Source organism: Lutjanus erythropterus, chromosome 17 (assembly GCF_056507025.1).
Source record: "Lutjanus erythropterus isolate fLutEry1 chromosome 17, fLutEry1.hap2, whole genome shotgun sequence".
Lineage (NCBI taxonomy): Eukaryota > Metazoa > Chordata > Actinopteri > Lutjaniformes > Lutjanidae > Lutjanus > Lutjanus erythropterus.
In genome coordinates, this window is record NC_139333.1 from 18,829,181 (window position 1) to 18,856,801 (window position 27,621).

General features: G+C 37.4%; 4 protein-coding genes and 1 long non-coding RNA gene across 6 annotated transcripts in view; 3 read left to right on the plus strand and 2 right to left on the minus strand.

The window, feature by feature from the left end:
• Positions 1 to 300: 300 nt before the first annotated feature.
• On the minus strand, positions 301 to 1,879 carry LOC146312099 (dual specificity protein phosphatase 13A). The gene is made up of 3 exons (XM_084740024.1): positions 1,440 to 1,879; positions 1,126 to 1,343; positions 301 to 987 (listed from the first exon to the last, which is right to left on the minus strand). The coding sequence occupies exons 1-3, from the start codon at positions 1,592 to 1,594 to the stop codon at positions 794 to 796; spliced, it is 567 nt and encodes a 188-aa protein (XP_084596150.1). The 5' UTR covers positions 1,595 to 1,879; the 3' UTR covers positions 301 to 793.
• Positions 1,880 to 2,272: 393 nt separating this feature from the next.
• On the plus strand, positions 2,273 to 10,255 carry samd8b (sterile alpha motif domain containing 8b). Its single transcript, XM_084740018.1, has 6 exons — positions 2,273 to 2,431; positions 3,985 to 4,560; positions 5,938 to 6,033; positions 7,525 to 7,642; positions 7,736 to 7,886; positions 9,387 to 10,255. Exons 2-6 carry the CDS (start codon positions 4,004 to 4,006, stop codon positions 9,689 to 9,691), a joined length of 1,227 nt encoding a protein of 408 aa, XP_084596144.1. The 5' UTR covers positions 2,273 to 2,431; positions 3,985 to 4,003; the 3' UTR covers positions 9,692 to 10,255.
• Positions 10,256 to 13,289: 3,034 nt separating this feature from the next.
• LOC146312101 (non-selective voltage-gated ion channel VDAC2-like) lies at positions 13,290 to 19,238 on the plus strand. Its single transcript, XM_084740627.1, has 9 exons — positions 13,290 to 13,442; positions 14,806 to 14,877; positions 15,005 to 15,054; positions 15,949 to 16,101; positions 16,184 to 16,236; positions 16,340 to 16,567; positions 16,668 to 16,818; positions 18,236 to 18,293; positions 18,400 to 19,238. Exons 2-9 carry the CDS (start codon positions 14,811 to 14,813, stop codon positions 18,489 to 18,491), a joined length of 852 nt encoding a protein of 283 aa, XP_084596753.1. The 5' UTR covers positions 13,290 to 13,442; positions 14,806 to 14,810; the 3' UTR covers positions 18,492 to 19,238.
• Positions 19,239 to 19,560: 322 nt separating this feature from the next.
• LOC146312102 (catechol O-methyltransferase domain-containing protein 1-like) lies at positions 19,561 to 27,229 on the minus strand. Of its 2 annotated transcripts, none has more exons than XM_084741395.1 (7): positions 27,075 to 27,229; positions 24,619 to 24,743; positions 24,409 to 24,514; positions 23,141 to 23,259; positions 21,987 to 22,041; positions 20,439 to 20,572; positions 19,561 to 20,353 (listed from the first exon to the last, which is right to left on the minus strand). In XM_084741395.1, the coding sequence occupies exons 2-7, from the start codon at positions 24,721 to 24,723 to the stop codon at positions 20,201 to 20,203; spliced, it is 672 nt and encodes a 223-aa protein (XP_084597521.1). In that variant the 5' UTR covers positions 24,724 to 24,743; positions 27,075 to 27,229; the 3' UTR covers positions 19,561 to 20,200. The 2 variants fall into 2 exon arrangements, with proteins under 2 accessions (XP_084597521.1, XP_084597520.1); XM_084741394.1 differs by lacking the exon at positions 27,075 to 27,229 and adding an exon at positions 26,545 to 26,698.
• The window catches only part of LOC146312103 (uncharacterized), a 50,957-nt gene continuing 44,603 nt past the window's right edge, over positions 21,268 to 27,621 (plus strand). The window contains exon 1 of the long non-coding RNA XR_014772205.1: positions 21,268 to 21,334. This is a non-coding gene — a long non-coding RNA (uncharacterized LOC146312103). The remainder of the gene's footprint in view (positions 21,335 to 27,621) is intronic.

The following is a 27,621-nucleotide window of genomic DNA, read 5'->3' on the forward strand; positions in this document are numbered from 1 at the left end:
CTAAAAACAAACTGCATACCCCAGCTTTAATGCATACATAACCTGTGTATTAACATTTATGGAAAACTTGATAACTGTAATCTTACACTAGATTACACAATTGAAGAAGCATTTTCTAACTTAATCCACAGATTCCTTATCCATTGTGCGTTTAAAATTATGTTAATGAATGAGGCAAAACTCAGACTGCAGACATGTTGTTATAGATGTTTACAGCTGTCATTCTCTGTTTACACACCAGTGGTGGAAGCTTCATATGTTGTCAATTATATTAATAATCACTTTAAAATGTCCTTGTAGTGTGTTATATAAGCCATCTATTGATTGTTCACATGCTGCTTATAAATACTAAATTAAAATAAAGTGGTGACAGAGTGACAGAATATAAATATCAAATATTTAATTAATCAAATTTAGGAATTTGAATGTTCAGTACCATATTTTGATTTAAAGTGAAACCAAGGTGTTTTAAATTAAATGTACAGCAGGTAACATAATACAACGGTTAAATAAGTTATTATGTGTTTGTCTTAAAATGGATTCTGCCTCAGGGTGAGTTGATTACACTGATATCTTATTAATATAAGGGTCAATATCCTGTGAACAGACAGCGTGATTCACATCAAACACTGCACCAGAGTCAAGGAGAGTTCATTCAATACTGTTCTTGAAAGAAACTGATTAAAGTCAAAGTACAGTATCTCCCTCCACTGGCAGATGCAGAATTCTTCACTTATCTGGAGGGATAACAGGCGTTTGAGGTTCCATCAGTTAGAAAATCAATTCAGATTACTCATGATGTCTTGTGTAGTTTCATATCCAAAGCACGAAGCTGTTTGAGGAATCCTCTGTTTGGGAAGATCCACCTGCTCTCTTTGACCTTATTGATGGCCTCGACTAGGGTGTAACGGTGGTGGATCATTAGGTAGGCCAGGATGAGGGAGGCAGACCTACTCACGCCAACTGCACAGTGGACAAAAACCCGAGCTAGTCAAGGAGAAGAAGAGAAAAAATAGAATTAGCCTAAAACATGAGATGATACTTGGATTCTTCTCTGGTTAGGATGAGTGACATGCAGACAGAGATAAAACTGAGGGACAATAGAACAACGCGATGGGCATTTACCACCAGCCGTGTCAAGTGCACTCTGAATATACTCAGCAGAGGGGAAGAAATAGCGAGATAGGTCAAAGGATGGTGAGTCATCGGCAGGCACTCCATAATAATCCACAGTGGAGCCATAGAAGTCATGACTCCCCTGACAGTACATCCTCCCATGAGCTGCATTCACAACATGAGTGATTCCCAGCTTCCACAGACTGTAGCGATCATTGGCCACCGACCTGCGGACAAAGGAAACAGGTATTATAATAACACACTAAACACAATAAAGCAATCTATATTCTAATAAACTGTCAATAGTAATGGCAAAGACTTACATGTCACCAATGAATAGGTTAGGCCAAACTTCATCCACATGATTACCAAACCGTTTTCCTCCATACAAAACCTTCACCAAGTCTTTGACAGAAGGCGTGGTAGGAGAAACTACTTTACTTTCCTGTGGACTGTTCATAGTTGACTGCACATTCATCACTGCCTACATAACAAATTTCTTCTCTGAAACCATTCATTTCTATGATTCACTTGTCCCCACATTTCTTCTCAAACTCTGTTGAGGCTTTACTACAGCCATGTTGGTACTGACAAGGACAGGTGTTCTTGGTCTAAAATTAAATCAGTGACCCATATTCTCAATGTTGGTCAACCTCATGCCTCCATATCTTTTTGAAGTGTGTTTTATGTCCAATTATGATGTCTTATTATATGCTCCTTAACTGCACAAATAATTACTTGCTTTTCATCATAAAAATCACTATACTGTAGAATTAAAGACGCTGCAGTACCCACTTAACACCAGTAAGCGCCACTGTTGGCCAGTTGGAACCAAGCCCCGTGTAACTGAATTTTTAAGTGCGCATCTATTCTGGACATTACCACCTTGTGTTGTCAACAGTGGGCCATGACTAGAAAGCAACCCCAGATTCGCGAAAGATCTCGCGAGATGGATAATTTTAACAAAAACTATTATTTTTCCTAACCTTAACCAGTGCTTTTGTCCCTTACAACCCACACAGATTTTGAATGCAGAGTTGTCAGACTATAAAACACACTCAATTACTACAAGTTAGACAATGGCGAAACAACGCGTACCAATCTCGCGAGGGTTTCACAAATCAAGGGTTCCTTTATAAACGCGACATCAACAATGATGCTAACCAGCGCGAATCCAGGGCGAAATGATTTCCAACAACCCCGTGTTATTTCAGCAAACGCTAATACGATTTCTTCAGATTTTTGCGCGATGCTATTTAGCTAGCTAGCTGAATAAACACGTTTCTATATCGTCCTCTGTTACGTCTCAGTCCGGGTGAGTGAGCACAAGGTGCACGTATTGATCAAGCTAGCAAGTAGCTTGTTAGCTAACGTTAGCTAATACTGAATTAGCCTGTTGGGGCAGGGTTGTTGTGGTAGAAGACAGGATGCTTTCGCCTGTTTTCATGTGTACCTCAGGCATGCTTATGATTATATAAACCATCAACTACTATGTTGGCATGTTATCTTACAAGATTTTGAATGAAGTTAGCAAGAATAGCTCATGGCCCCACCTTATTGATAGCCTGTGATGTGGGTTATTGCAGATGGGTGGTCTTTTTTGGACAAAGTTACTGACCTTGTGTAAACTACAAAAGCTATAGTGACAAAATACTGTTTAATGCCTTCACAGATAGATAGATGTGCAAATATTGTATGGATATCTTGGTCAGTGGTGGAATAAGTATTCAGGTGTTTAGTTTAAGTAAAAGTACTGATACTACTCTGTGAAAGTAATTCTTAAAGAAATACTCGGAGTATGAAAACAAAAGGTATTAATCGGGGAAAAGCATCAGGAAAAATATTTACAGGAAAAATAACTTAGATGATTATCAAAATAATTCACAATTAATTTTCTGTCAGTTGATTAATTGACTATTACTTTCAGGTGTACTTTCATAAACTGTTGGTATTTGACAGGGACAATATTTGTAGGCAACATATGCAGGATCTCTGACCATTGCTAATTTGCTGCCCTTTTTCCAGGTTAGGCTGTTAAGGAGTAAAACACAGTATACAACATTCTCATATAGACATAAAAACTAACAATAATAAATACACAGACAGACAATCATGATAAACATTAATTGAGACAACACTGACTACAAATGGGAGCATGTATGTCATATAAACTCACGTCTCTATGTTCACATAGCCATAGCCATTGTTTAAACCATAGGTCAACAAATTTTCATATGTTTAGTGCAGAAATATCTTTATAAAATAATGTGAATCTTAAGTATATGTACCTCAGATGTGTACTCAAGCACAGTATTTCAGTGAATGTAAGTAGTTACATTCCACCACTGTTATTGGCAGTCCTGGTAACAGATTTTAGAGAAAGGATTTGGTGCCACTGACACTTGTGTTAAGCTGAAACAATAATTATTCTGTTTAGTGTAATAAGATTAGAGGTAATAACCATCCAGTCATTATTAAAGTGTCTGTCTGGCCTTGGAGATATGTCTGCTCCTTCACCTAAATTTTCAGGGTGGGGTGTCCATTGTGCAAACTTATCTTAGCAAACTCTTGCCTGTGTCTCAAATATTTGCTCAAGTTGTGAATGCTCAGCTTGTCTGTGTAGCTCAGGGTCTCAAGCTTGTTTATCCCTTACAGTTTTGTCACAAAGTGAAGTTATTTTCTGTTTATGTGGCAGTCTTGCGTAGTTTGTTTGGAATTAGGATTGCTGATTCAGTGGAAATAAGAGTGCTTCCTTCTCCTTAAGATTCCTTTGTCGGTGAGGAAGTCAACAAGGGACTGATTTTGACAGTAAGGTAGAGTTCACTTGTTTGAGATGCACTTAACTCATTTTAATGCTGTTTTTTCCAGCCTTCAGAGTGAGGAGGAAATGACACAGCTGAGTGTCCGTCGCTGGACGCCCAAACACGTTGCCAAGTGGCTTAAAGAAGAGGGTTTCTGTGACTATGTGGACCTGCTGTGCAACAAGCACCGACTGGACGGCACCAGCCTGCTTGCCCTCAGCGAGTATGACCTCCGCTCACCACCTCTGGAGCTCAAGGTGCTGGGTGACATCAAGCGGCTCATGGTGTCCATCCGCAAGCTGCAAAAACAGAACTTAGACGTGTTGGAGGAGCTGGGTCTTCCTTATGATGGCCACTCTCCCACAGGCTCCGGAGGCAGTTTGGACTGGCTGTGTAATGGAGACTCTGGCAGGGACTGTGACAGCACTGACACTGCACCAGTGGGAGAGGAGTATCACCAGTACACTAACGGGAAATACAAGCAACAGACGAGGCGCCTGGATCCAGAGTACTGGAAGACAGTGCTGAGCTCCATCTATGTGGTGTTTGTGTTCGGGTTCACGTCCTTCGTCATGGTCATCGTGCATGAGAGGGTGCCTGACATGCGGACATACCCTCCACTGCCAGATATTTTCCTAGACAGGTGGGTGTGTGACAGCTAAGACACTCTTGAGCCTTTGTTTTCTGACCTGGGGCTCTGGGTTGCCATAAAAAAAACAACAGAACAGTCAGCTGTTAAATTCCAAAGTTTTATCAACTGTCAGGGTATCACACCAGATGGTGGACATTATAATTGCCCTACTTCCTTGTAGCTTGTTTCTATTATTGTCCTCACATATTCCTGATGGGTTAGCTTTGGTTCAAAGAGATCTTTTGAGTGTTTTATTTTTTTAAAAAAGTGACCTACTTTGTCGTGTGACCCGTTGTTTATGACCAGCTTTGAGGTTTTCGTGGAATGTCTGAGTTTATTGGGAGAGCTGATTTCATGGAGATGCCAGGTAATGATTTTAGATTTTTGCTATTTAGTGTTGTAGTAACCGATTTGTTAGTTTGAGTAATTTTGTAAGAAAAAAAGATCAAAATTCTTTGATTCCAGCTTCTTAAATATGATTTTTTTTTAAACTCCTCCGGGACAGTAAACTGAATATCTTTGAGTTATGGATGCAACAAGACATTTGAGAACATCGTCTTGGGCTTTGAGGAACACTGATCAACATTTTTCACCATTTCTTACATTTTATAGACCAAACAGCTATTATTGATTAATAGAGAAAATAAGCAACCGATTCATCAACTATGAAAATAATTATTAGTTGCAGCTGTAGTCTTGACGTTAGAAACTTTCAGCATAGAAATAGAACCTGTTTGATATCCAAACCTTAATTGTAGTATTTTATGAAGATGTTACAAAGGTCTTTTTTACAGGGTGTCAACGGGTCATTAAGAGTCTAAAATCCAATAATCTGAATTTTTGCCCTTAACAATACAGTAAAAAATGCTAACATTTTGACAGGTTTATAAATTAAATGTTGTACTCTTGGGACTCTTGATTTTCCTTCATATGCCTTGTATTGTTCTTTGCCAGTATGGTTGTGAAATAGATCTTAAATTGCATTCATAATGGTCTTAAAAATCTTAAATGTAACATTCTGAAACCTGCAGAAACCCTGTTTTTTTGGCTGAGACTTATATATACTTATGTATACAATACTTCAGTATTTGTTTTTTTTTTTTATCTGTGGCTTAGTTGATAAAATGTCCAAAATCACAGAATATTGCTTGTTTTGTACAAAGTACAGGTCAAAAATCCAAAGATAATCAGTGTATAATAATGTAAAACAGATCAAATCAGCAAATCCTCACATTAAAGAAGTTGTACTAACGAATGTTTGGAGTTAGTTTTTAATTGATAAATGGTTAAATTGATTGAAAGATTACCAGTATTGTTGTCAGTTACCTTTTTGTGCAACACCTTATTGATACTAAAGCATTAATCTCTTATTTTTCCTCTTTCCAACAGTGTGCCTAGAATACCATGGGCCTTTGCCATGGCTGAAGCATGTGGAGTGATCCTCTGTAATATCTGGTTGCTGGTTCTGCTGCTCCATAAACACAGGTACATTAACAGGGAGTATTTCACATTAGTGCAATAGTAATAATAACAATGAAGTTAATTTGTGTAGTACTTGTCAAAACCAAAGTTCCACATTAAACACAACACTAAAATGCATTATAATATATGAATGAGCAACAGCGGGTGAAGCACCTATTGCAATCCCACTGTCAGATGCAACCAGCAGAGACTTGAAAAGTTCTGCTAATATTAACATGAAAAGAAAATGTTTAGTGAGTTCCCTTGACCTTGAACTTTAATCATCAAAATCTTTCCAAGTGGACATTTGAAGAAATTTCCTCAAGATGTTCTTGAGAGATCACGTTCACAAGAATGGGATGACCTGAAAACATAACACAGAGGTCCTTCAGAATACACTCAGTGTAACTCAATAGTTAGAATTAAAATAAACCTAAAAATGAAAAGAAACTATCATAAGAAAGTCTCTTGATTGATCAAAAAAAAAAGTCTTTGAAAGAAGATAATGAAGATATTGGAATTCCTTAGGCAGAGGCTGAGGCTGTTCACTGATTGGTCGGGGGACAATAGTTCAGATTTGTATTCTGGGGTCAGGCCATGCAGGCTTTAAAAGTAATAAGTAAAGTCTTAAAACCAATCCTAAAACAATTGGTAGTCCATGTAAGGTCATTAAAATTTGTTTGATTTGTGATTTATACTTTTTAAAACACCATGACAATAGTCCATTCATGAAGCATGAATAATAGTTTGAGGGTCAATTAAAATCAGCATTGTAAATATTGACGAGGATAAATGGGATGTGATATGGACGAAGAAGTTGTCTATGTGCAACTGTTCTAGATTGCTGCAATTTGAAATCCTGCACTGTGTGCAAATTTCTCCCAACAACAGAAACAAAACGAAGCCCCAGTTTTCACCTTTGGGCCTAAAATGTAAAATCTCACTGGGAACCTACACTTGTTGTGTTTGGTCCTCTCCAAAAAATGTGAGCATATTGAATGTATATTTGGAAGATATGGGAAAAAATATTTGGTGCAGTTTTGTATATGAACTAGTTCGAGCAGACGCTGCTAGAAATAGTATCTTCATGTCATGATAAATGACAAACCTAAAACAAACTGACCTGCCTGACCTGCCCACACCACTCTTATTTGTCTTCCAAATTTTGATTGTTTTGTCTTGGGTTTTATTTTAATTATTTATTCTCTATAAAATGAGCCTAGGTATTGTACAGTTGAGAGTTTTATTTTCTTTCCATTATTTTCTTTCCATAATATTTACCAACTGTTATTGTCGCTGATTGTGTAGGCCCATGTTTTGCTGAGCTCTTTGTTGTTGCTGTGTGTTCACAAAAAACACTCAGTAAACATATTTGAGGGAAAAAAAAGTCAGCTTTGCATGTATCCTAGCAGTATTTCTTAGGTGATAAAGCAAGCGTAATGGATGTTATCACTGCACAGATTAATAAATCGGCACAATGGAGGACACAGTTTAATGGTCTCTCACCATTTGTAGGTCCATTCTTTTGCGGCGCTTGTGCAGCCTCATGGGGACGGTGTTCATGCTGCGCTGTATCACCATGTTTGTCACCTCCCTGTCTGTGCCGGGACAACACCTGCAATGCTCAGGAAAGGTAACGGCGGTTGAATCTTTTGTGTACCAGTCCGTAACCACCGCATCTCTTCCTCTTTGAAAGGTCACACTTTCTCTTGTTCTCTCCATCTAGATGTATGGTGACATGTGGGCAAAACTGCAGCGAGCTGTGGCCATCTGGAGCGGTTTTGGGATGACCCTGACAGGAGTGCATACATGTGGCGACTACATGTTCAGCGGCCACACTGTGGTTCTCACCATGCTCAACTTCTTTGTCACAGAGTGTGAGTAATTTTTAAATCTGTGGTAATTTTTATAATTTTGTTTTACATTCAGTGGGTAACAGAGCTAATTAACTCTATCCTTCAAAAGCCACATAAACCTTTAATGTTAGATTGAGGTAAAATAGCCATGGAATAATTAACAGTAACTGATTTTTGATTCTTAAAAGAGCAAAGTGAAGCTCTAAACATTATTGATGCTACTTAGTCTTGTTTAATTCTGGGTTTACCTAAATGCCCTTTCCCTTAATGTTGCAAATGAATAAAAGTTTGATGCATTAACCTGACAGATATGTTATAATTTTGCTTTATCATTTCAGTCGAAGGTCTGAATTTAAGTTTCAAGTCCTCTAAATTATTTAAAGTTCACATACTGCAACAACAGTTTTTGACCCCAATTAAAAAAAAAATAAATAAATAAAAATATAGAGATTCAGGATGATGAGCCAGCTGTTACTTTAGTTGAATGGAAACCTGTTTGACACAGTATTATCTGGACAGTGAGATGCTGATTGTGTCCATTGAGAAGCAAGTTTCCTTTGGTGTTGCAGATATATGAGTTTAAGTTGCATGTAGGTCACGTGATTCAGTGTTTGTTAGTGGGTTTAGTCTGCACTTACTGCGTGCATAAGTTGATGCATACAAAACAATTGGCTTTGATAACCAAGCAGAAACTTATAAAATACTATTTTGTATTTGACAGGATTTTAAACTAGAGCCTTATTTTCACTAAAACTCCAGTCAATGCTCTCATTTTACTTTGCGTTCAGACTTTCACACAGTTCCCTTAATACTGTCACACTGACTGCCAGACTTTTTTTGTCCAACCTCATTCATGAAAATCATGAGAAATTATGAGCTGTTATTAAAAGCTGTGACATCAGATGGTTAAAGTAATAAATCATGAGGAAGACACCGAAGCAGTGCAACCATATTTAGCAACATTGTCCCTTTATTGCCACCCAGTGTCCTTCACTGGTATTACAACAGAAATAAAAAGCAGCCTTCATCTGTCTCAGAATCAGAATTACATTGAAAATAAAAATAGAAATAGACAAATAGATAAAAAATATAAATAAGAAGTATGTAAAAATAATATGTATATATACATATATCTTTTTTTCAATACAACATCAGTGTATCTTAACAATAAAGCGAAAAGGGGTCAAAAATAAATGTTAAATGCAGGAATAATATAAATAAGTGTATTAATTCAAGTATACAGTATTGGTACCAGCATATATACCAGTGTGTAGCACAGTTAAATTATTATTGCATGGTTGGAGTTATTGCACAAGTTGTTGTACTGTCAGTTCATTATTGCACTGTTGCAGATATACAATATAAATATAGATAAATTATGTGTAATAGTCTGACAGGGACAGAAGCCATCTGTCGCCATAGAATATGATAAATTTCTGGATGGTGCATCGAGCCCCAAAATAACAAAAAAGCTAATTTGTTGACTGTATCTACAACTGTTCTTCCTTATTTTACAAACAGACACTCCACGAAGCTGGAACTTCATTCACACGTTGTCCTGGGTCCTGAATCTTTTCGGTATCTTTTTCATCCTGGCTGCACATGAACACTACTCCATTGACGTGTTTATAGCGTTCTACATCACTACCAGACTCTTCCTGTATTACCACACTCTGGCCAACACCCGGGCCTACCAGCAGAGCCGACGCGCTCGCATCTGGTTCCCCATGTTCTCCTTCTTTGAGTGCAATGTCAACGGGCCCGTCCCCAACGAGTACTGCTGGCCCTTCTCGAGACCCGCTGTGATGCGGAGGCTGATTGGATAATGGACAGCGTCAGCGTTACTGTCAGACACTTTGTAGCTTGTGCTGTTTCTGTGTCTGCTTCGTCAAGTTGCCAACCGAGGCGGTGTGTGATATCTTCATCAACAAAGACAACCAATGTGATCCTGTTAGCACCGAGGCCTGATGGGATACACAGAGCCATACCTTCTTATATTCTGGGACTCATCTTTGAAAACTGCTTCCCCGTAAACATTTCTAAACGTATTTAAGAAAAGCCACAAACCCAACTTTCATTTGTTTGAAAATATGAACACAGTGAAGATATGTCTCATTTATTGGTTGCTTATTATTCCTCTAAATGGATATCATTTTATGTAGCATGAACTGCTTTTTCAGTACCTCACAACTTAAAGGAATAGTTCGGATTATTTTAAGTGGGGCTGTATGGGATACTTAGCAGTAATCAGTGTATTAGCTGCGGTAGATGGCAGTCAACATGCTTCTAGTTTGGAGAAGCAGAGAGGGGTAACAGCGCAGAAGCTAAGCAATGAACTGCTTTGGACGGGGTAAGCAACAAAAAAGTATTTTAGACTCTGAATACAAAAGTATTTTAGCTAAGTGTACGCCATATTTAGAATATTTTCACCGCTTTACTTCAGTTCACTTACTTTACTCAGACAGACTTCTTTTTTGTGTGTTTTGAAAGATTGTTTTTTGGCCATTGTGCCTTTACTTGATAGGGACAGCTGAAGCTATGGCAGGAAAGGGGATAGAGAGAGAGAGCGGGTGACACGCAGCAAATGGGCTGCAGGCGGGAGTCAAGCGGGTGGCCGTTGCAGAGGACCACCAGTCTCAGTATGTGGGATGCATGTTCTACCAGCTGAGCTACAGAGGGGCCCCCTCAGACAGTCCTTTCATGTGGGAAACCACTGTTATACAAGAAGTCAAATATGGCTCTCCCCAAACCAAACTTCACATGCGAGATTTGTAATTTTACTTCACAGGATAAGGCAGTTGCTGGTTTACCTCTGCCTCAGTCTGTTAGTTTGTTTCTGTTGTTCTGTTGACTTCAGTGAATCTGAACTATTCTTTTAATACACAAATGTCATAAAATAACACAAAAAAACTCCTGTTATCTGCGAGGTAAAATGATTGACTTAGCCCACGGAGTTTGGTTGGTTTTGCGAAAGCAATATTTGGCTTCTATAACGGTGGAGCCACAGCATTTCATTGCTTATTTTCTGTGCAGGTGCCCCTCTCTGCCTCTATAAACTGGTTGCCAACTGGCATCTGCTGTAGGTAACACCCTGGCTATTGACAATTATCTCACACAGTCCCACTTCAAATAATCTGATCTATCCTTTTAAAAGAAATACTCCTCTGTTTCAGTATTTGGTTAACACATGATAGAAGGAAGCCACATCAAAAAATTCTCAGGCAGCAGTGTACCTAATCCTTCTCAACAGTTTGCTATTTTCTGTGCAATTACACCACCATTCAAGGTTTGGATCTGGATTTTTGACTGAAAGTTTCATTTTACCTTCCACTATGCTATTTATCAAAACATAACACTATGGACCACTGTTGAAGCAATATGTAAAGACCTACATTTAACTGTTGAATTGTTCTGTATAGCAAAATATTTCTCATCATGTTGGGAAACAGATCTTTGCCATTATTTGAAAGTCTTTTTCATTCCTTGAGATTAATCTTACATTTTGACAGTGTTAGTACATGCTGACAGAGTAATTCATGGCTCATTGAAAGATACAGTTGAGTACAACAGATCTTTGTTGATATTGTTCACTTAGCTCTGCCTCTTCCTTACCAGACCTAGAAAAGATGCATTCAAGGAAATGTCATTTTCAGCCAAAAACATGGAATCAAAGATTTTTCCAGCTGTCTTAAATATAATTCCATTTGCCAATTACCTTGAGTGTTGCAATAGTTTTCTGTGTAGAAATGTCCCAAATCTTTCATGTTTACTGTGGATAGTTGTATAGTGCTTTTTTTTATTTTAAAATCATCAAGTGTTAATGACCAGACTTGTGTAGAATTTGAGCTTTCCCTTATAATAATCCCTTAACATGAATCTGTAGTAATAGTTCTTAAAAGGACCCTTAAATTTGTATGTATTTGTTTATATTAATTTATTTGATTTTGTAAATGTCAATAGGTATTTTTATATTTCATATACATCGTTACAGCAACATGCACATGGAGAAATATGTTTACAGTTGCTCTTAACTATGTATTTGTTTGAAACACAATGTGCTTTTTAAGTGTAATGTTGATTTCAGATTGGTCTCTGTACATTTCATTAAGTGAAACTTGCCAGATGTTGTAATTGATTTTGTCATTACGGCATGTTAGAATCATGATTATTCTCAATGGAGCTGACAGTCTGCCACACACATATTTTCGTTGAGGAATGATGCTGTTGTGATCATGTGCTCCTGCAAAGCCACATTACTCTTTTCATGTCTTGTTCAGTCATTTACATCATTAAAGAGCTGAAATCAAAGACCATTCTCAGTTTTTTTTTTTGTACAACTGCATAACTGCATATTGAATGTGTGTTATATGTTGACAGACTGCATAGTCTTTAGCATGAGGGATAATCTGTTTATAAAGCTGTTGAAAGCTAATATTTACTTTGCATTTTAACCAATAACAAGCTACATGAAGAACTTCTGATAAATATTGTGTTGGTAAAATAATTTTCCTCAAAGAAAATGTACACTAACTGTACAGGCCAACTATTTGTCAAATATTTTCTTCTAGGAAAACATGAAAAATCATTTGTAAACATACAACTATACTTATATATTCCAGCTATAAGTTACTGAACAATTTTTATGAGCCAGAAAGTTAACTGAAACCTTATAATGTTTCACATCTGTAGTACATTATGATGGCTTTTCAACTTTTAAATCACATTCATACTGAGACCATTTTATTGTCTCTTAGTAATTTGTTCATAGACTAAGTTTTTAGTCTTTAAGTCTTTTTTCATTTTTATTCTGAAAATTTAATTCATTCAAATACACGTGTAATGCTTTACATGTTCCAGACATTTCAGCTTTTTATATGTTTCAATAAATATACCTCACAGTATAAAAATGATATGACAAGAATTTAAAATTTACAACAAATGTGCATGAAAAATAAAATAACAAAAACAAAAACCTCTGGAATCTGCTAATGTGTAAATGTATAAATAATGTAATAGTTTTTTGCCAGCAGTCAAACACGTTTTAAAATAGTTATCCTTAAATATATAAAAGGAAGGTAGTATTTTAAGAAATATAATTTTGTGAATATAATATATTTAGCAAAAATATTAATCAGGGTAATCTTGTAAATTTCATCTGCCAAGAAATTGAGATTGTTAAAAATGACTAAGGTGTTAAAAATTAAGTAAAACATAACCTACATAAGTGTACAGGTTACCATGGTGATTTAGAGGTCTTCCGGTCGCCGGTGCTCCAGTGGCACAGATTTCATATATAAATATTAACTATCCCAAATGACAGTAATTGCCTATGATATTGCTAAAGCACAGAACAAATACTCAGCTGAATGTCAAAGAAATACAAAATGATCATCCTTCTCCGATTTTCAGACAGGCACAAAATAAACCGCCACACTTCGGGTCCTAAGGCGCCGAGGTCAGGAGGGTGTTTGTTGCGGTGTCTCCTCCATATCGTCCTACACCGGTGTCTGCCGCTTTTCCCCGCTCTTTTCCTGTCCCACAAGTAGACAGCAACATCGCCAACAACAGTAACCGTCGGTAAGTAATTGACCGTGTAATTACTTCCGTTGCTCATGTTGTGTTTTGTTGTAATGCCAACAAAATGGTTATCAAACGTCCCATTTGCTAGCTAGAAAACGCCCCCTACCACTCTCATGTGCTCAAACTCCTTCAATATAACGAAGCAGGCACCGGTGACAGTGTAATATTTTTTATAACTGGCAAAGTTCACACCTGCTTGAATAATTAATATACAAATGAGCAGTTCCCAACTGCGTGTGCAGCTAATCAACAGAAAGCCCTCTAATTTCAGCTAAGTTTCAAAAATATTCCTTTTTTCCCCCCTAAAATATTATTCTTCAAATTGCTGCTTTTATAACTATAATCGTAACGATTTTTACTATAAGTGGTAAAAAAAAGACACGTTAAATTTTTCCAGGTGTGCTGTTCCACTTCACTGTAAGCAGACAGTTTCACACAAGCCTCCGCTATAACCTTGACATTGAGGAGACGTGACAACAGAATCTAAGAGTAATGGAGACTATGGAAAGCCAAGCAGTTCAAACATACTCAAGGAGACCGTATGACTCAAGTGCTGCAGGTGTCTGACAATACAAATGTTTTACGGCCACGGACAGCACTTTTTATCTATCCAATGGAATGGGTGATTTCTTGCAGTGTGAAAAAGTCTTCACACTGCAAGAAATCAACCATTCCATTGGATAGTTATAAAGCATAAAATAAAATTTGGTGAAATAATATATATAAATATAATTTTGGTGAGGATATACTGTCTCAGTGATGTGTTCACCATTACATTTTTAAAGGTGTTGGCCCCCAGATGGTCAAAATTAGTTAACAGTAAGAAATTGCACAATGCAAATTCCCTTTAAGTGGCGGTAATACAAATCCCAGAAAATCCAGATTCCCAGAAAGATCTTGCGAACATGACCTTAGCATCCTCAATGGTAGCTACAATCCTTGTTGTTAGAATCAATGTTTAACCTTTTTAATTACTGTTACAAATATGTTTTATCACCACACTTTAAACAATTCGCCATAAATACAGTCCAGAATCCACCAAAGTTGGCAGCAGTCACATAGAAGTGGCGTGCAACATGGGTTTATTCTGCATACATTAAAATATTTATTTTAAATAGGATAAAAGTTTTTTTAAATATAAAAGTTGATTTCAGTGTGTGTATCAGTAAGTTTTGAACCGCAATAATAATGAAAATCATGATCATTTTAGACGCTATAATCATGGTATTAAATTTTAATTCCTAGTTAACAGATGCATATTATTCTCATTTTTCTGTACACATGCTTAGTTTTGATCAACAGGTGCATTCATGATCCTCTGTCAGCATTTACACTCTCCAAAATGTTTTTTTCATGACAGGCAAAATGGCAGTTCCTCCGGCATATGCAGACCTTGGGAAATCAGCAAAGGACATCTTCAATAAGGGATATGGTAACTGGAAGCAAGATAAAAGGCAGTTTTATAAGTGTGTATTTATTGACCCTCAGAGGGCAGGCCGGCTGTTTGAAATGCATTGCCAAAACCAGGAAGAAGTCCCTCACTGTTATTGTCATTGCAGGTTTTGGACTGGTTAAGCTTGATGTGAAGACAAAGTCTTCCAGTGGAGTGGTAAGTTCAGCTGTTACTATAAATCCTTAACATATTTGTTCATGTTGTGTGTTTATGATTGAAAATAGATATCACTTGATATAAGATTTCTTTTAAAACTCTGTACAAATAGTAGTATCTGCCTTTTACTGTATTTACTCCATCTCACCTGTGGTGTACTGTAGTCAGTGGGTGATTTGTTAAGTTTTATTTATTTTGACTCAAACTGGTATATGCAGTACAATTAATGGGAATTATCATTTTACATCATCATTCATATTCATCAAAAATAAGTAAATAAATAAAATCATGATGGTGCAACATTGGTTGGGGTCTGTACCAAAGAAACACATTGACATTCCCCTGGAGAGCAAGATTTTTACACCAGGACATCTCTGCAGCTCTACAGTACTTGATTCTAATGTTGTTTTTTTTTGTCAAATATTATGATTAATTGTGTAGCCCAATTTAAGAGAATATGATAGATTCATGCAAATCTGACAGAAAGGGGTGGCTGAGAGACAAAGTTGCAATCATAAATCTGTCTGCTACTTCAGCACCACGGACAGCGCCATAGATTTATCAGTACACAGCAGTTAGGCTACTGATATTTGAGAGCCATGGTCAAGGCAGATAAAAGATCAATGAATCAGGCAGACTAGGCTAACATTTTCAAATAAACAACGCCTGCACTCTCTCTGCTGCTACTAGGGCCTGGTAGCAGAGAGAGTCCAGGGGTGACTATGGGATGAAGAGGGGTGGTGGTAGGTTAAAAAGAGGGATGCATTTTGGTAATTTTGCTAAAAGAGGGTTGATGTCCCCCTCTCATCCTCTGACCAGTGATAGCGGATGAACTTTTCCAACCTGCTGTCTGGTCCTCGAGGTAGAATTCATATCCTCTTGTATTCACTTCAGGAGTTTAAAACGTCCGGATCATCCAACGTAGACACGAGCAAGGTCACGGGAACCTTGGAAACCAAGTACAAGTGGGCTGAGTATGGGCTGACGTTCACAGAGAAATGGACCACGGAAAACACACTTGGAACAGAAATTTGTGTCGAGGATCAGGTAAATTGAAAACTCTGCTATGTTGCTGATTATCCCCCATAGAAACAGCTGTAAATTAAATGTGACTGATGGTCTTCTTTAGATCACCAAAGGACTGAAACTTACCTTCGACACTACATTTTCACCGAACACTGGGTAAGCCACAGTTTATAGAGTCAGTCGTAAAATCATGACATGCAATCATTGTATAGAGAACACTCTTCTAACATCACTTTATTTTCTTTTTTAATTTTTACAGCAAGAAGAGTGGCAAGGTCAAGACAGCTTATAAAAGAGAATACCTTAATGCTGGTGTGGATGTGGATTTAGATTTCGCTGGTCCTACCATCCATGGAGCAGCAGTGGCTGGCTATGAGGGCTGGCTTGCTGGCTACCAGATGACCTTTGACTCAGCCAAATCCAAGATGACCCAGAGCAACTTTGCAGTCGGTTACAAGACTGGGGACTTCCAGCTCCACACCAATGTGTACGTTTAAGGATCAACAAATATTTGAGCCAAAGAGGATCAATTAACTTTCTAAAGAATGCAGTGATTAGTACTGACATTTTTTGCTTTTTCCCCTCAGAAATGATGGTTCAGAATTTGGTGGCTCCATCTACCAGAAGGTTAATGACCAGCTGGAGACTGCTGTGAATCTTGCCTGGACAGCAGGCAGCAACGGCACTCGCTTTGGAATCGCTGCCAAATACCAGCTAGACTCCAGTGCCTCCATATCAGTAAGTGTCTCTTTTTTGTTACCTCCCCCAAGGAAGTTATGTTTCCCCTCCTGTTTGTCAGCAGGTATCTGAAAAATGTTGGGTGAAATTTTGTTGTGAAGTAGGTCATGGGTCGAAGAGCAAGTGATTGCTGCTTGTGAAAATTTTCAACATATTTTGAACATATTTGAACATTTTCTCTCTTTTCCATGGACTATTATTGCTTACTGAAATTGTGGTACATACAGCAGCGTTTCCCTTATAATTGTACAAGTCTGGTGGCCACCAAATATTCATTAATGCGGACATCAGTGATTTGCATTCGTGGAGACCTCTGTGCAGTGCTGTTTTGAAATGTGAGTCAACCTCTGTGTCGTTGCCAGGGAAACTCTTGGATGCAAGTGTCACTGCTATCAGAGTCCCTTTAAATTACTGCGTGGCACAAGCAAAAGTGTATGTTTATGTGTATGTACTAGCTGACGGGATCGTGGCACCAGATCTAACGGCGGGGACGAAAAACATAATATATTAACATTTTTCTTCAAGATTTCACAGCGAAGTGAAAATACAGATGGGAAAGAAGGGGTGGATGTGGGTGAAATGTGGCAAAACTTCCATATAATGATGCAGTGGTGATTTTTTTCACCAAGCCAGTGAAAATAAAGTGCAGTCAAGAATCATGTACAGTTTTTATGATGTGCAAATATTTGCAAAGGTCGTAGGTTACACAGATCACTTTGTTTTAAGTCTTGACTATACCAAGAAAATAGATATTTGCTACTAGCAGGTAGTAAAAAAAGTAATAACTACAAAATGGCTGAGTAAAGAGTCCCTTACAATCCCTGAGTGGATAGAAATAGTTAATGAAATTTAAATTATGAAACGATTGACTTTTTCTCTGAGACATGCTGCCAAAAGAATTTTAAAAATACTAGAAAAAAATTTAAGTCCTATATGAGTCTTCTTATTTTCTTCTGTACTTTTCTTCTGCACCAACAGAACAGAAACATCTCCTTCCTTAAATAATACTCTTGCATAAATCAAAGTCCTACACCTCAAAGGGCAATCATGGACACAAAGGATTGACAGATTTTTATACAGCAATATAACCCAGCTGCATTTTACTTTTATTTTGTATTATCTTAGGCATTTCTCTTTACCTATGATGACAATGTCTGTTGTCCCCTGGTTGGTCTGTTCTGTTTTTGTCAAAAAAACAACAAAAGCAAAAAAGGCAGACAACCTACTGCATCATCTGACAAAAGGCGATTGCATCACAGTGCCATCCCATGCACATAGTCTGTTCACCAGGCTTGAAAAAAATCTTGGGGAAACACTGCACAGTATATCAAATGATAATTCAAATAAATGTAACACTGTATCCTCTGTACCATGCCCTTTTGAATGTTAGTTTAATGACTTAACGCGTTTTCTCCAGGCTAAGGTGAATAATGCCAGCTTGGTAGGAATTGGATACACCCAGACCCTGCGGCCTGGTAAGAACCTTCTCTAGTCTCATGTACAATTTAAAAAAAAAAAACTACAAACACAACATATGTGTTTTTCATTAACTTAAAAAAAACTTATATTTCTGTATTTCAGGTATGAAACTAACCCTCTCTGCACTGGTGGATGGGAAGAATATCAATGCAGGTGGTCACAAACTTGGTCTGGGCCTGGAGTTGGAGGCATGAGGATCCGCTCTGCCATGTCATTAGGAGAATGGGAATATCAGTGTAACCTGACCCCGAGCGTTCCCGTCTGTTCAGCAGCAGACATTTAAAAGAGATGAAGCCAAAAAAAAAAAAAAAAAAAAAAGAAGCCCAGTTCTCGAGCACTGTTAAAACGGAAACCTTTCCACCAGCCTCCTGTCATTGTGGTCACAATAAGTAGTCATGTTTCAATCACATGTATTTATGAATCAGTTACTCCTTCTGCCAATTTATCCTCAATAGTTACAGAAAAAACCTCCTCTGGGTGCACCATGTTCAGGAATGGTTTCATTATTTTGCTGAAGTGTGATCATGTAGAATGTAAATCTGAGCTGTTATTTTGCACAGTACAATATATCTTTATTTAAGCTCTTTCTCCTTTGTTTTATTTGCACATTTTATTTGTATTTGGGTAGTGAAGTTCTGCCTGTTGGTCACTCCCAACAAAATATGCTTATCAAGATCGGAGCCAATCTTATTGGCTGATCTTCACTTAGCTTTATAGAGAGGCTTAATTGTGCTGTGTGATTAGTTTGAGACCTCAGCTACCTTAAATACCTGGTTCTAAGTTGTAAGACGTTGCTAAATGGGATTTTCCTTTCCTCAGTGTGACTCGAGTGAAAGGATATGTGAGTGATCATCCACATTTTTGAGGACTGTGACACTAATCAGGAAGCGGTTTGTGTGTTGGCGTGTGTCTAACCTTTGCAATAAAGTCCTGAAATCAAACTTCATGCTGTCCTGTAATTCAACATTAATACATAATGAACATCAGGTCAGAACATGTCAGTCAGACAGAAATGAGTGAGTCCAAGGTGATGTCTTTAAAGCAACTAAAAGGAGATTTAGGAGTCTTATTACTGCTGCCTCTAAACGTCCTACCTAACCTAGCCTAACGCGACCATCCACAAGAAAATTGTCTATTTCTATGTATTTATTCTACATTTTCTGTTAATATTCTCCATGAAATGAAACAAACCTGTGTTTAGAGTTTCTCAGCCAGAGCTACAGTGAGTACTACATTAGCCGGTTGAAATGAAGCAGGAGGCTATTTTTATTTGGATAATTTCATTTATTATCGTTATTCTTGTGGAAACACTACTGCTTTTGTCAACAGGTCCTCTAAAATCAACAAAATATGGAAGTTCCTTGTAGTAGCTTTAAATGTATCATTTTGTTTTTGATATTTAATTAATTATGATAATAAGTGGAGAGAAAAACTCCATTTTTGCATTTTCTGCCATTCTTGCATGAAGAATTACTTTATTAATCAATTACCAAAATAGCTTAATAAGTCACTCCTCATTGTTGAGCCCTGAGCATGGAGAATGACATTACTTTTGTTAAACAGTGATGCAGTACAAAAATAAATGGCATGTACAGTTTTCTAATCAAGTTAAGTCACTGTTTTATTCAAATACTGCATTAATTGTTTTGTAAGTGTAAAATTAACTATTATTAAGTAATTACAGATTCTGACAAACTGGCATTGAAATGATTTAAAAAACATACAAATCCCTTACTTCCACTTTGACCTGTGGTGAGACACTCTAAGCCCACATGGTAACATATATTTCAGGTACAATCAAATACCTGGCATAATAATTCACCTAACTTTAAGCAGACATACAATATCTGGTGTCTTATATTTTCCAAAGCCTAGAAATCAATGCATGTTTCAGACATTTATTCTATAGTTTGATAGCCAGTGTGAGCCCGTCTCCCACTGTGAGCATGCTCAGGTTGATTCGAGTGTCTCGGTGCAGTTTCTTGTTCAGCTTGTCAATGGCCACAGTGTCTGCATCATCAGGAGCCGGATCCAACACGTTTCCGCCCCACAGAACCTGCAGGACCAGGAAGAAAAAAAAAAAGGTTAAACACTTGAAATATCCCACTGTATTAATTTTTTTTCTTGGGTGAAGCCCTTACATTGTCGATAGCAATGATGCCCCCTTTCCTTAACAGCAGCAGAGACTTCTCGTAGTAGTTGTCATAGTTAACTTTGTCTGCGTCGATGAAGATATAATCAAAAGTTCCAGCCTGGCCATCAGACAAGAGATCATCTGAAAGACACAAGAAAGAATGGAACAAAGAAACAAGGATGTAAATTATACTTTAGGTTGTATGTAACACGTCTAATAAGTCACATCACAAAGTACTGTTTTTTTCACCATCTGGTCAACAATATTCCCACTACTAGATGAGAAACTCGTTTGGAAAGACCCTCGGAGATTCACCTATTAAGTGACATAAGTGCACTTTAAAGTTATCCACAATTTTAACCCATTAGGAAAGAAAATGTAAAGAGATTGTTCCTTTTTGCTCATGTTGTATGTCACAATATTATCTTCCAGGGATAAAAATCCTACTTTGGAGTAGTCCTATGAATCTTTCCCAAAGGTTTAGCAAATACAAATATTTTGTATAAATCTGATGAAAAGTGTGTTTTATTTTTATAAGTGCTCTGGAATACATGAGTGAAATTATAAGCAAAAGTAATAGTTTATTTTTAGTAATAATAATTAAGTATAGTCATTTTAAAAATTGCCAATAATCCCTTAAATTAGGTAAAACAAGGTCACGTGATCTCGGTGATTTCAACGTTGTATGCGCGTGATGTCATACTGCGTCGTCACGATAACTACGCCGTTTAAGCGTGATTCACGAAGGAAAAACGTCACATGTTAGCTGACGCTAAAATGCTAAAACACGTTTGGGTATCTGATGTTTTGGAAAGAATTAAAACATTTTTACAAACAAATTAATTGTTAAGAAAAAAGAGAAGAGCCTCAACTGGACTTCTGAGGCGAACAACTAGAGTCCAGGTAGGTTACTAAAGCTTACGTAGCTGTTAGCTGCCGATACCTGTATTCAGGTAGGCTATGTTAGCTCTACTTTAGCTGTGCTGGTTAGCATCTGTTTAGCTGCGTGGGATTTGCTATATCGCAACAGCTGTTTTGCCAAACGGTAACCTGATTTCAGCTTTTGGATCATTCAGTTAAGCCAATCAATCACTAATTAATTGTTTTGTTGGTTGAAAGTGCTTTTAATCATCATCATAGAAATATTTTTAGTATTATTAGCCTACTTGTATGTACGTTTAACCTCACTGTAACCATACAGAAAATGTAAACTAAACCTGAGGTCACCTCAAGTAGCATTTTGATGATTTTTACAGAAAACAGAAACTGTTTAGATTAAAATCACAGCTGCAGTTTAGACTATAGCTTGTGAGGACACAACAATGTAGTTTTGCTGTAGAAAACAGAGGCTGATGCTCATTTTAAGCCTTAAACCTCAGAGAAATTAAAGGCTGTCATGGATGTGAAATACAATCAATTGCACTGAGAAATATCATGTCAGGAAAATTAAGTCTCACAGAATCCTTCTGGAATGACTTAGAAATTTTGCTACAGAAATTATACATCTAACATCAACTTAAGAACAGTAAATTAAGAAAGAAATGCATTACTGTACCTAGAGTTTTCAATGCTGGCTGTATGCGAAGATCAATTTTATTCTCAACTCCAGCCTGTAAACAAAAACAGACAAAAAATATTTTCAGATTAAAAGTGTTACAGATAAATTGTCTGATGGCAAATGAGAAACGATGTGTTGCAGTACATCAGGATGTCTTGTGCGAGTGTTTGCATGCATGATAATATTTATTCTGTTTTTTTAAACAGTTTTGCAAACATGTTGTTTACAATAACCCGGTTTTGCTATTTTCTGGAATATGATCAAATAAGATGTAGTGATATCAGCCTGGATACACCAGACTGTAAGTTTGCATATGGTACATAAGGTATGTATGAGACTGATTCAGTTCTTCAAAATAATGTGTGCATGGAAACATTGAGAAGTTTATAAATAATGAATGAATGAATAAATAAATAAAGTTTTGAAGGTGGTGTTGATGCAAATCATATTCAATATGATGCTTCTTTTGCTGGCTTTTTAAATAGCCATATTGTATCTTAGCTAGGCCTGGGTATTGTTTAAAAAAAAATACGATTAAGAGTACCAATACTAGCACCATTAAAGTGATACAAATACCAATAGAGTATTTCTTTCAGTACCATTTTATGAAGGTTCTTCTTTATGAAGAATGTTTGCAGTTACTGCCTGCATGTGAAACCATATAAATAGTAATTTTTTGTCTGAGCGGCCAGTGAATTTCTTCATGTGTCTTGTTTTGTCTGACTAACAGTTCAAAACACTACTACATGAACTCACATTGATATTTACAAAGAAAAACCGCAGTTACTCACATTTTAGTGGCTGGAACCAGTAAATGATTAATTACCCAAATTAACTCTTAAATATTTTCAGCCAGGGCTATTTAAAGACATGGATGGTGACTGTTTTTCAGTGTGTCACCCTGTCTGGCAGACAGGTCCAGTACTTTTGTTAGACAAAACACACTGAAGCCTGCTCCACATGCAGAAGCATGCAGATGACTTGCGTTGCACAGAACTTCAGTACGACTGTTACCTGTGTTGTATGAAAATCCTCTGCACTGATCAGCACTTTGCAATATGGGAACAATATAGCAGTATTACACATCAGATAATGAATCCTATGATATTACAGTGTTTTGACAGATAGAAAAACATAGATGTGAATGGTACCTCTTTCCAAAAGGGTTTGCCAATGTTGGTGAACTCTTCACTGATGTCACATGCCACCAAAACTCCATCGTCAGGCAAAGCCAGTGCAATGCTCAGTGTGTTGTAACCTGTGTATACTCCTGCAATGAGAAGACACTAAAATCAGCCAGTTGATTCACCTTTTAACATGTGTGCATACCTGTTTTACATGTCTACATGCATATACTGTAATTATTTTCATTTCAAATACAAAAATACAGTCAGAGTGAAATAACATTTATTCAGGTGCAGAAATGAAGCACAAAAGCCTCAAGAAGAAAAGCTTAAAACATCTGTGGTCTATAGTGTATGCAAGCAGTAAATGATCTGAATCAGTCAGATGAAGTATGTAATGCAGAGTAGAAGGAAACATGCTGTATATGCTATACTTAAAGAGTAACTTGGTCATTTTTTAACGTGGACTCTATTTTCTCATGTTTTTGTCTCTAACTGACTAATGAGGACAACAGTTTTTCAAGCCTTCAGCAGTGAAACAGGGTACATGTAACTGCTTGATTCTTCCAGGCATGGCTGCGGCACGTTACAGCTGTGCCACGTCCGCTGGAGCTGACTTCTGTCATTCTACACAGTGCTTCTAATTCCATCAGGAACGGAGCGGTGCAGTGCATCCCAGAAGCAGCTCTCCACTCTCCATGAGATGCTAATGCTGGGTCTATGTTTGACAGACACTGCATCTGTCTTCGCAGAGCAGATCAAGCAGGCAGGAAGTCAGACACAGAAACGGCACCGAGAATACGGCCAATTTTCAGGATGAAAGGCCCCTTGCAGACTCGCAATAATTTAAGCCGATAAAAATTAAACTACTATGCTACGTAGCTTACTTATCTATGGTAGTGGCACAAAAATCACAAAAAGAATTTCACATCAAAAAAATCAGGCAAGCAAGATGCCCCGCTTCTTGGCATGCAGCTGTGTGTAGGAGGGATCAAAAGTGTGGCACAGACGTGAAATTATTCTTATGTGCAAAGTACATTCACTAAAAGTACTTATTTTGCCACTGGCAAGCTAAGATTGTTATTGTAGATGTCTGATGGCAAGGATCGCTACAGAGATAGACCTTTTGTTAGGAGTGTTTTTATTTAACCAAAACAGACGACTTATTTCTCTCACCAAAAGGCACCAGACTCCATTTACAGAAAAAAAAAATGGTTTTGAAAAAACAACGCTTAATTCACTGAGGGAGATGTGAAAGTATTTTTGCTTGACATGCTGTTTACCAAGGCCCTTACCGATCTCTAATGCTTTCTTGGCTTTTATTAGTCTTGCCAGATTGGCCATGAACTGTGACTGCTCACTGGCGACCATCATGGCATTCCAGGAGTCTTCCATTGTCCTCTGAAAAGAATGGGTGGAAATGACATTATGAAATTGGACATATAACATCAAGTGCTTACTGTAGCTACAGCACAGCAGTATGCCAGATACCAAAATACTCTTACCAGTCTGAGGCTTTTCAGGGCCGGATGCTCCCTCATGGAGTGATTGAGGACATACTGCAACAGTGGGTTGTCTTTTCCCCCACAGTGACTTTTGGCGATGCTCATTCTGTAAGATTTCCTCCTCCCTGGGGGTCAACATGAACCATGAATCAATTATATGGATCTTAAGAGCATGATGATGCTATGGGACCTACCATCCAGTATATACATCCTTCAAGAAACTGAAGTCTGGTCTAGTTAATGTACGGTAGTTATTTGATTTAGATAAACCTAATTGATGTTAGGGGGAAATGCAATTATTGCACCAGCAGTAACAGATCCAGATAAAGAAATTCATACTGGAAATTGTTTGACAATATATCTTGATATTTTGAGGGCAATACAATCAATCAGTTAGTTTACCTATTTAACTTTCAGTTGCAATAGTGCTTGAACATCAAACATCAGGAATTCTGTCTCTATATCACTGGATAGTCATGTTTATTCAAAGGCTTTGCCACTGACTGGAAGACTGGAAGGGAAAGTGAACCCACAAATGAGTTTAACTGGACTTTGTACTGAGCAGCTCTGTGGTATTAATCACTGCAAATGTGTAAACTTGAGACGGTGTGTCTGAAAAATCTATCATAAGGATATGAAGTGAAAAATAGGATTAACATGATTGTGCATACCATTTTAGCTCAACTTTGAATAAATACATTGTTAGTACATTCAGTTATGTTTTCTATCCTTGTAATACCCTGTTAATAAATAGTGTTTTAGTGTTTAACCAGTGTACAATGTAATCTTAGCTTGCAAGAGGTCCCTTAGAGTGGCATAACCTACAGTAACACTCAAATTTTTGTTGCACAGTGCAGCATTAATTTGTTTCATCTCAATCTGTGACATTCATGAATCCTCAATGCATCATTTGCATTCTTACCGCTTAACCCTAAATTGGCAGATTCAAAATATCCCATTTGATAATGAATGCAAGAATTTCTATGAGCAGAAATTTAAACAGATTTACCTTAAAATAATTAAAAAAAAATTAATCCAGTAATGAGCAGTTTTTCAAAATACTGCTCAGACTCATTGAGATGTAGGTGAAAGTCTGCATTTATTTACTTTGAACAATTAGAATAAAGTTCTGAGGGGGGTGTTGTTGATGCAAATAATTTTTGGTTTATTGGATTGGATTTTTTTTTTTTTTTACAATAATACTTCTTTTGTTCACTTCTTAAAGTGAAATGTTCAACTGGCATATGATATAATCTTTGCCTGGAAAAAGTTGCTTTAATATAATATAATATAATAGTAATATAATCAGTTTCCTTACAACTCCTTTCGTGAGAGATTCATTCAGAATCCTCAGTGCATCACTGGCAGTGTTACCCCTTCATTCAAGCGTAAATAAAAAATAAAAAATAAAAAAAAGTTAACACTATAACAAAAGCCACAATAATGACAGAATGTTCATGTCAAACAGAAAGAAACAAAACAAAGGGAGAATATTACCTAATTCTCTGTTGTTAAAACCCTGAAAATGTACATGTATTACATATCAAACTAATCCTTAAAAAAAAAACTTGCTCGGATTTGTGAAAAAAAGTTATCTCCCTCTCTCAACTACACTGAAAATTGCTGTACAAGTCAAAATGACAGATTTCTCAGAGCTTAAAGGCAGCTTTAAACTATCTATGATTTTTGTCAAACTTATATGCTACCTGTGGAAAAAATATTTTTTTCATCTACGTGCAGAGCCCGTAAGACCATCACGTCTAAATAAAAAATACCTATGATTAGAAGAAACCAATCAAGACCTCACGTGACTGTTCTTTCCGACTGCCCTCTACTGATTTAAGTAAACACCTTACTGCTGACAGGTACCCTTGGCACAGCAGCGACGTTGTTCAGCTTTTAAGTCTTTAACACCTTTGTTCTTACCAATGAAATACCCGGCAACAAAAACAACTCCTAGTGTGATGGATCCGGCCAGTGCCTCTTTGGATATGTTCCGGAAAGACATCGCTTTGACGATTCGAGGATGTGAAGCCGCACGATTGAACTGACTGACCCGAACAGACCACAGTTTCAAGCGCTTCCGCGTTGCCTGAGCATTGTACCGTAATGCTGCGAAAAGCGTCAAAGCTTTGCGCTGATTAAAGCGCTGTGACGTGCGTAGGGAGACGTCTACTGCGTTTACATCGGCACACTATGCGTTTAAGATTCTGGACACAACTGAAAGATCACGGCCATTGTAGTTGGCTGTTATTCAGCTATTAAAATGTGAAACGTACAGTGTGGCGACTCCCAACTGAGGACGATCACACGGAATGAGGCGATAAAAGTCGACGGATAAGCGTCATGAAGTTGACAGATTCCCCCGGATTAATCATGTTACACAGCTAATACTCGAGCCCTGAAATGAAACCTGCATGCAGCTGCAAACCCTGACGTGAAAAACAGCAACTCACCACAAAGTATCGACAATAAGATGATGATGTCCTGTTGCAGCTGACACAGCGACTGGATGAATTCCTGTTTTAGCCAACCTTAAAAATCGGTCAGTCATGTAGAGATAATGATGGTCATATGACCGGCAGCAGCTCTCATGATAGGATTACAAAATAGACGCCCACTATCCATTGCCGCGTTCCCCTTTTTATAGGAAGATGTCAGGCGATATTGCAACATGTAACTGAACACTGCTGGTATTTACATTGTTCAGTTCGGGATCAAATATACAGCAAGATTATAACTCGACTAAAACTGAACTATAAACCAAAACTAGGTGTGAAAAAACAACAACATAAAAACAAACAAAATAAAAATTTAAAACAAGACTTCAGAAAATAAGGAAAACTAACTGAAAAATAGTGTACTTACAAAACTAGATGAAATTAAATAAAAAATGTCTTTATTTTAAGTTTTTGACAATTTGAACAAATTTGTCAACACAAGACTGGGAAGTCTGCATGACTTTGAGCCTTCATAAAGTGTTTTTATTCTAATATCTGTTCT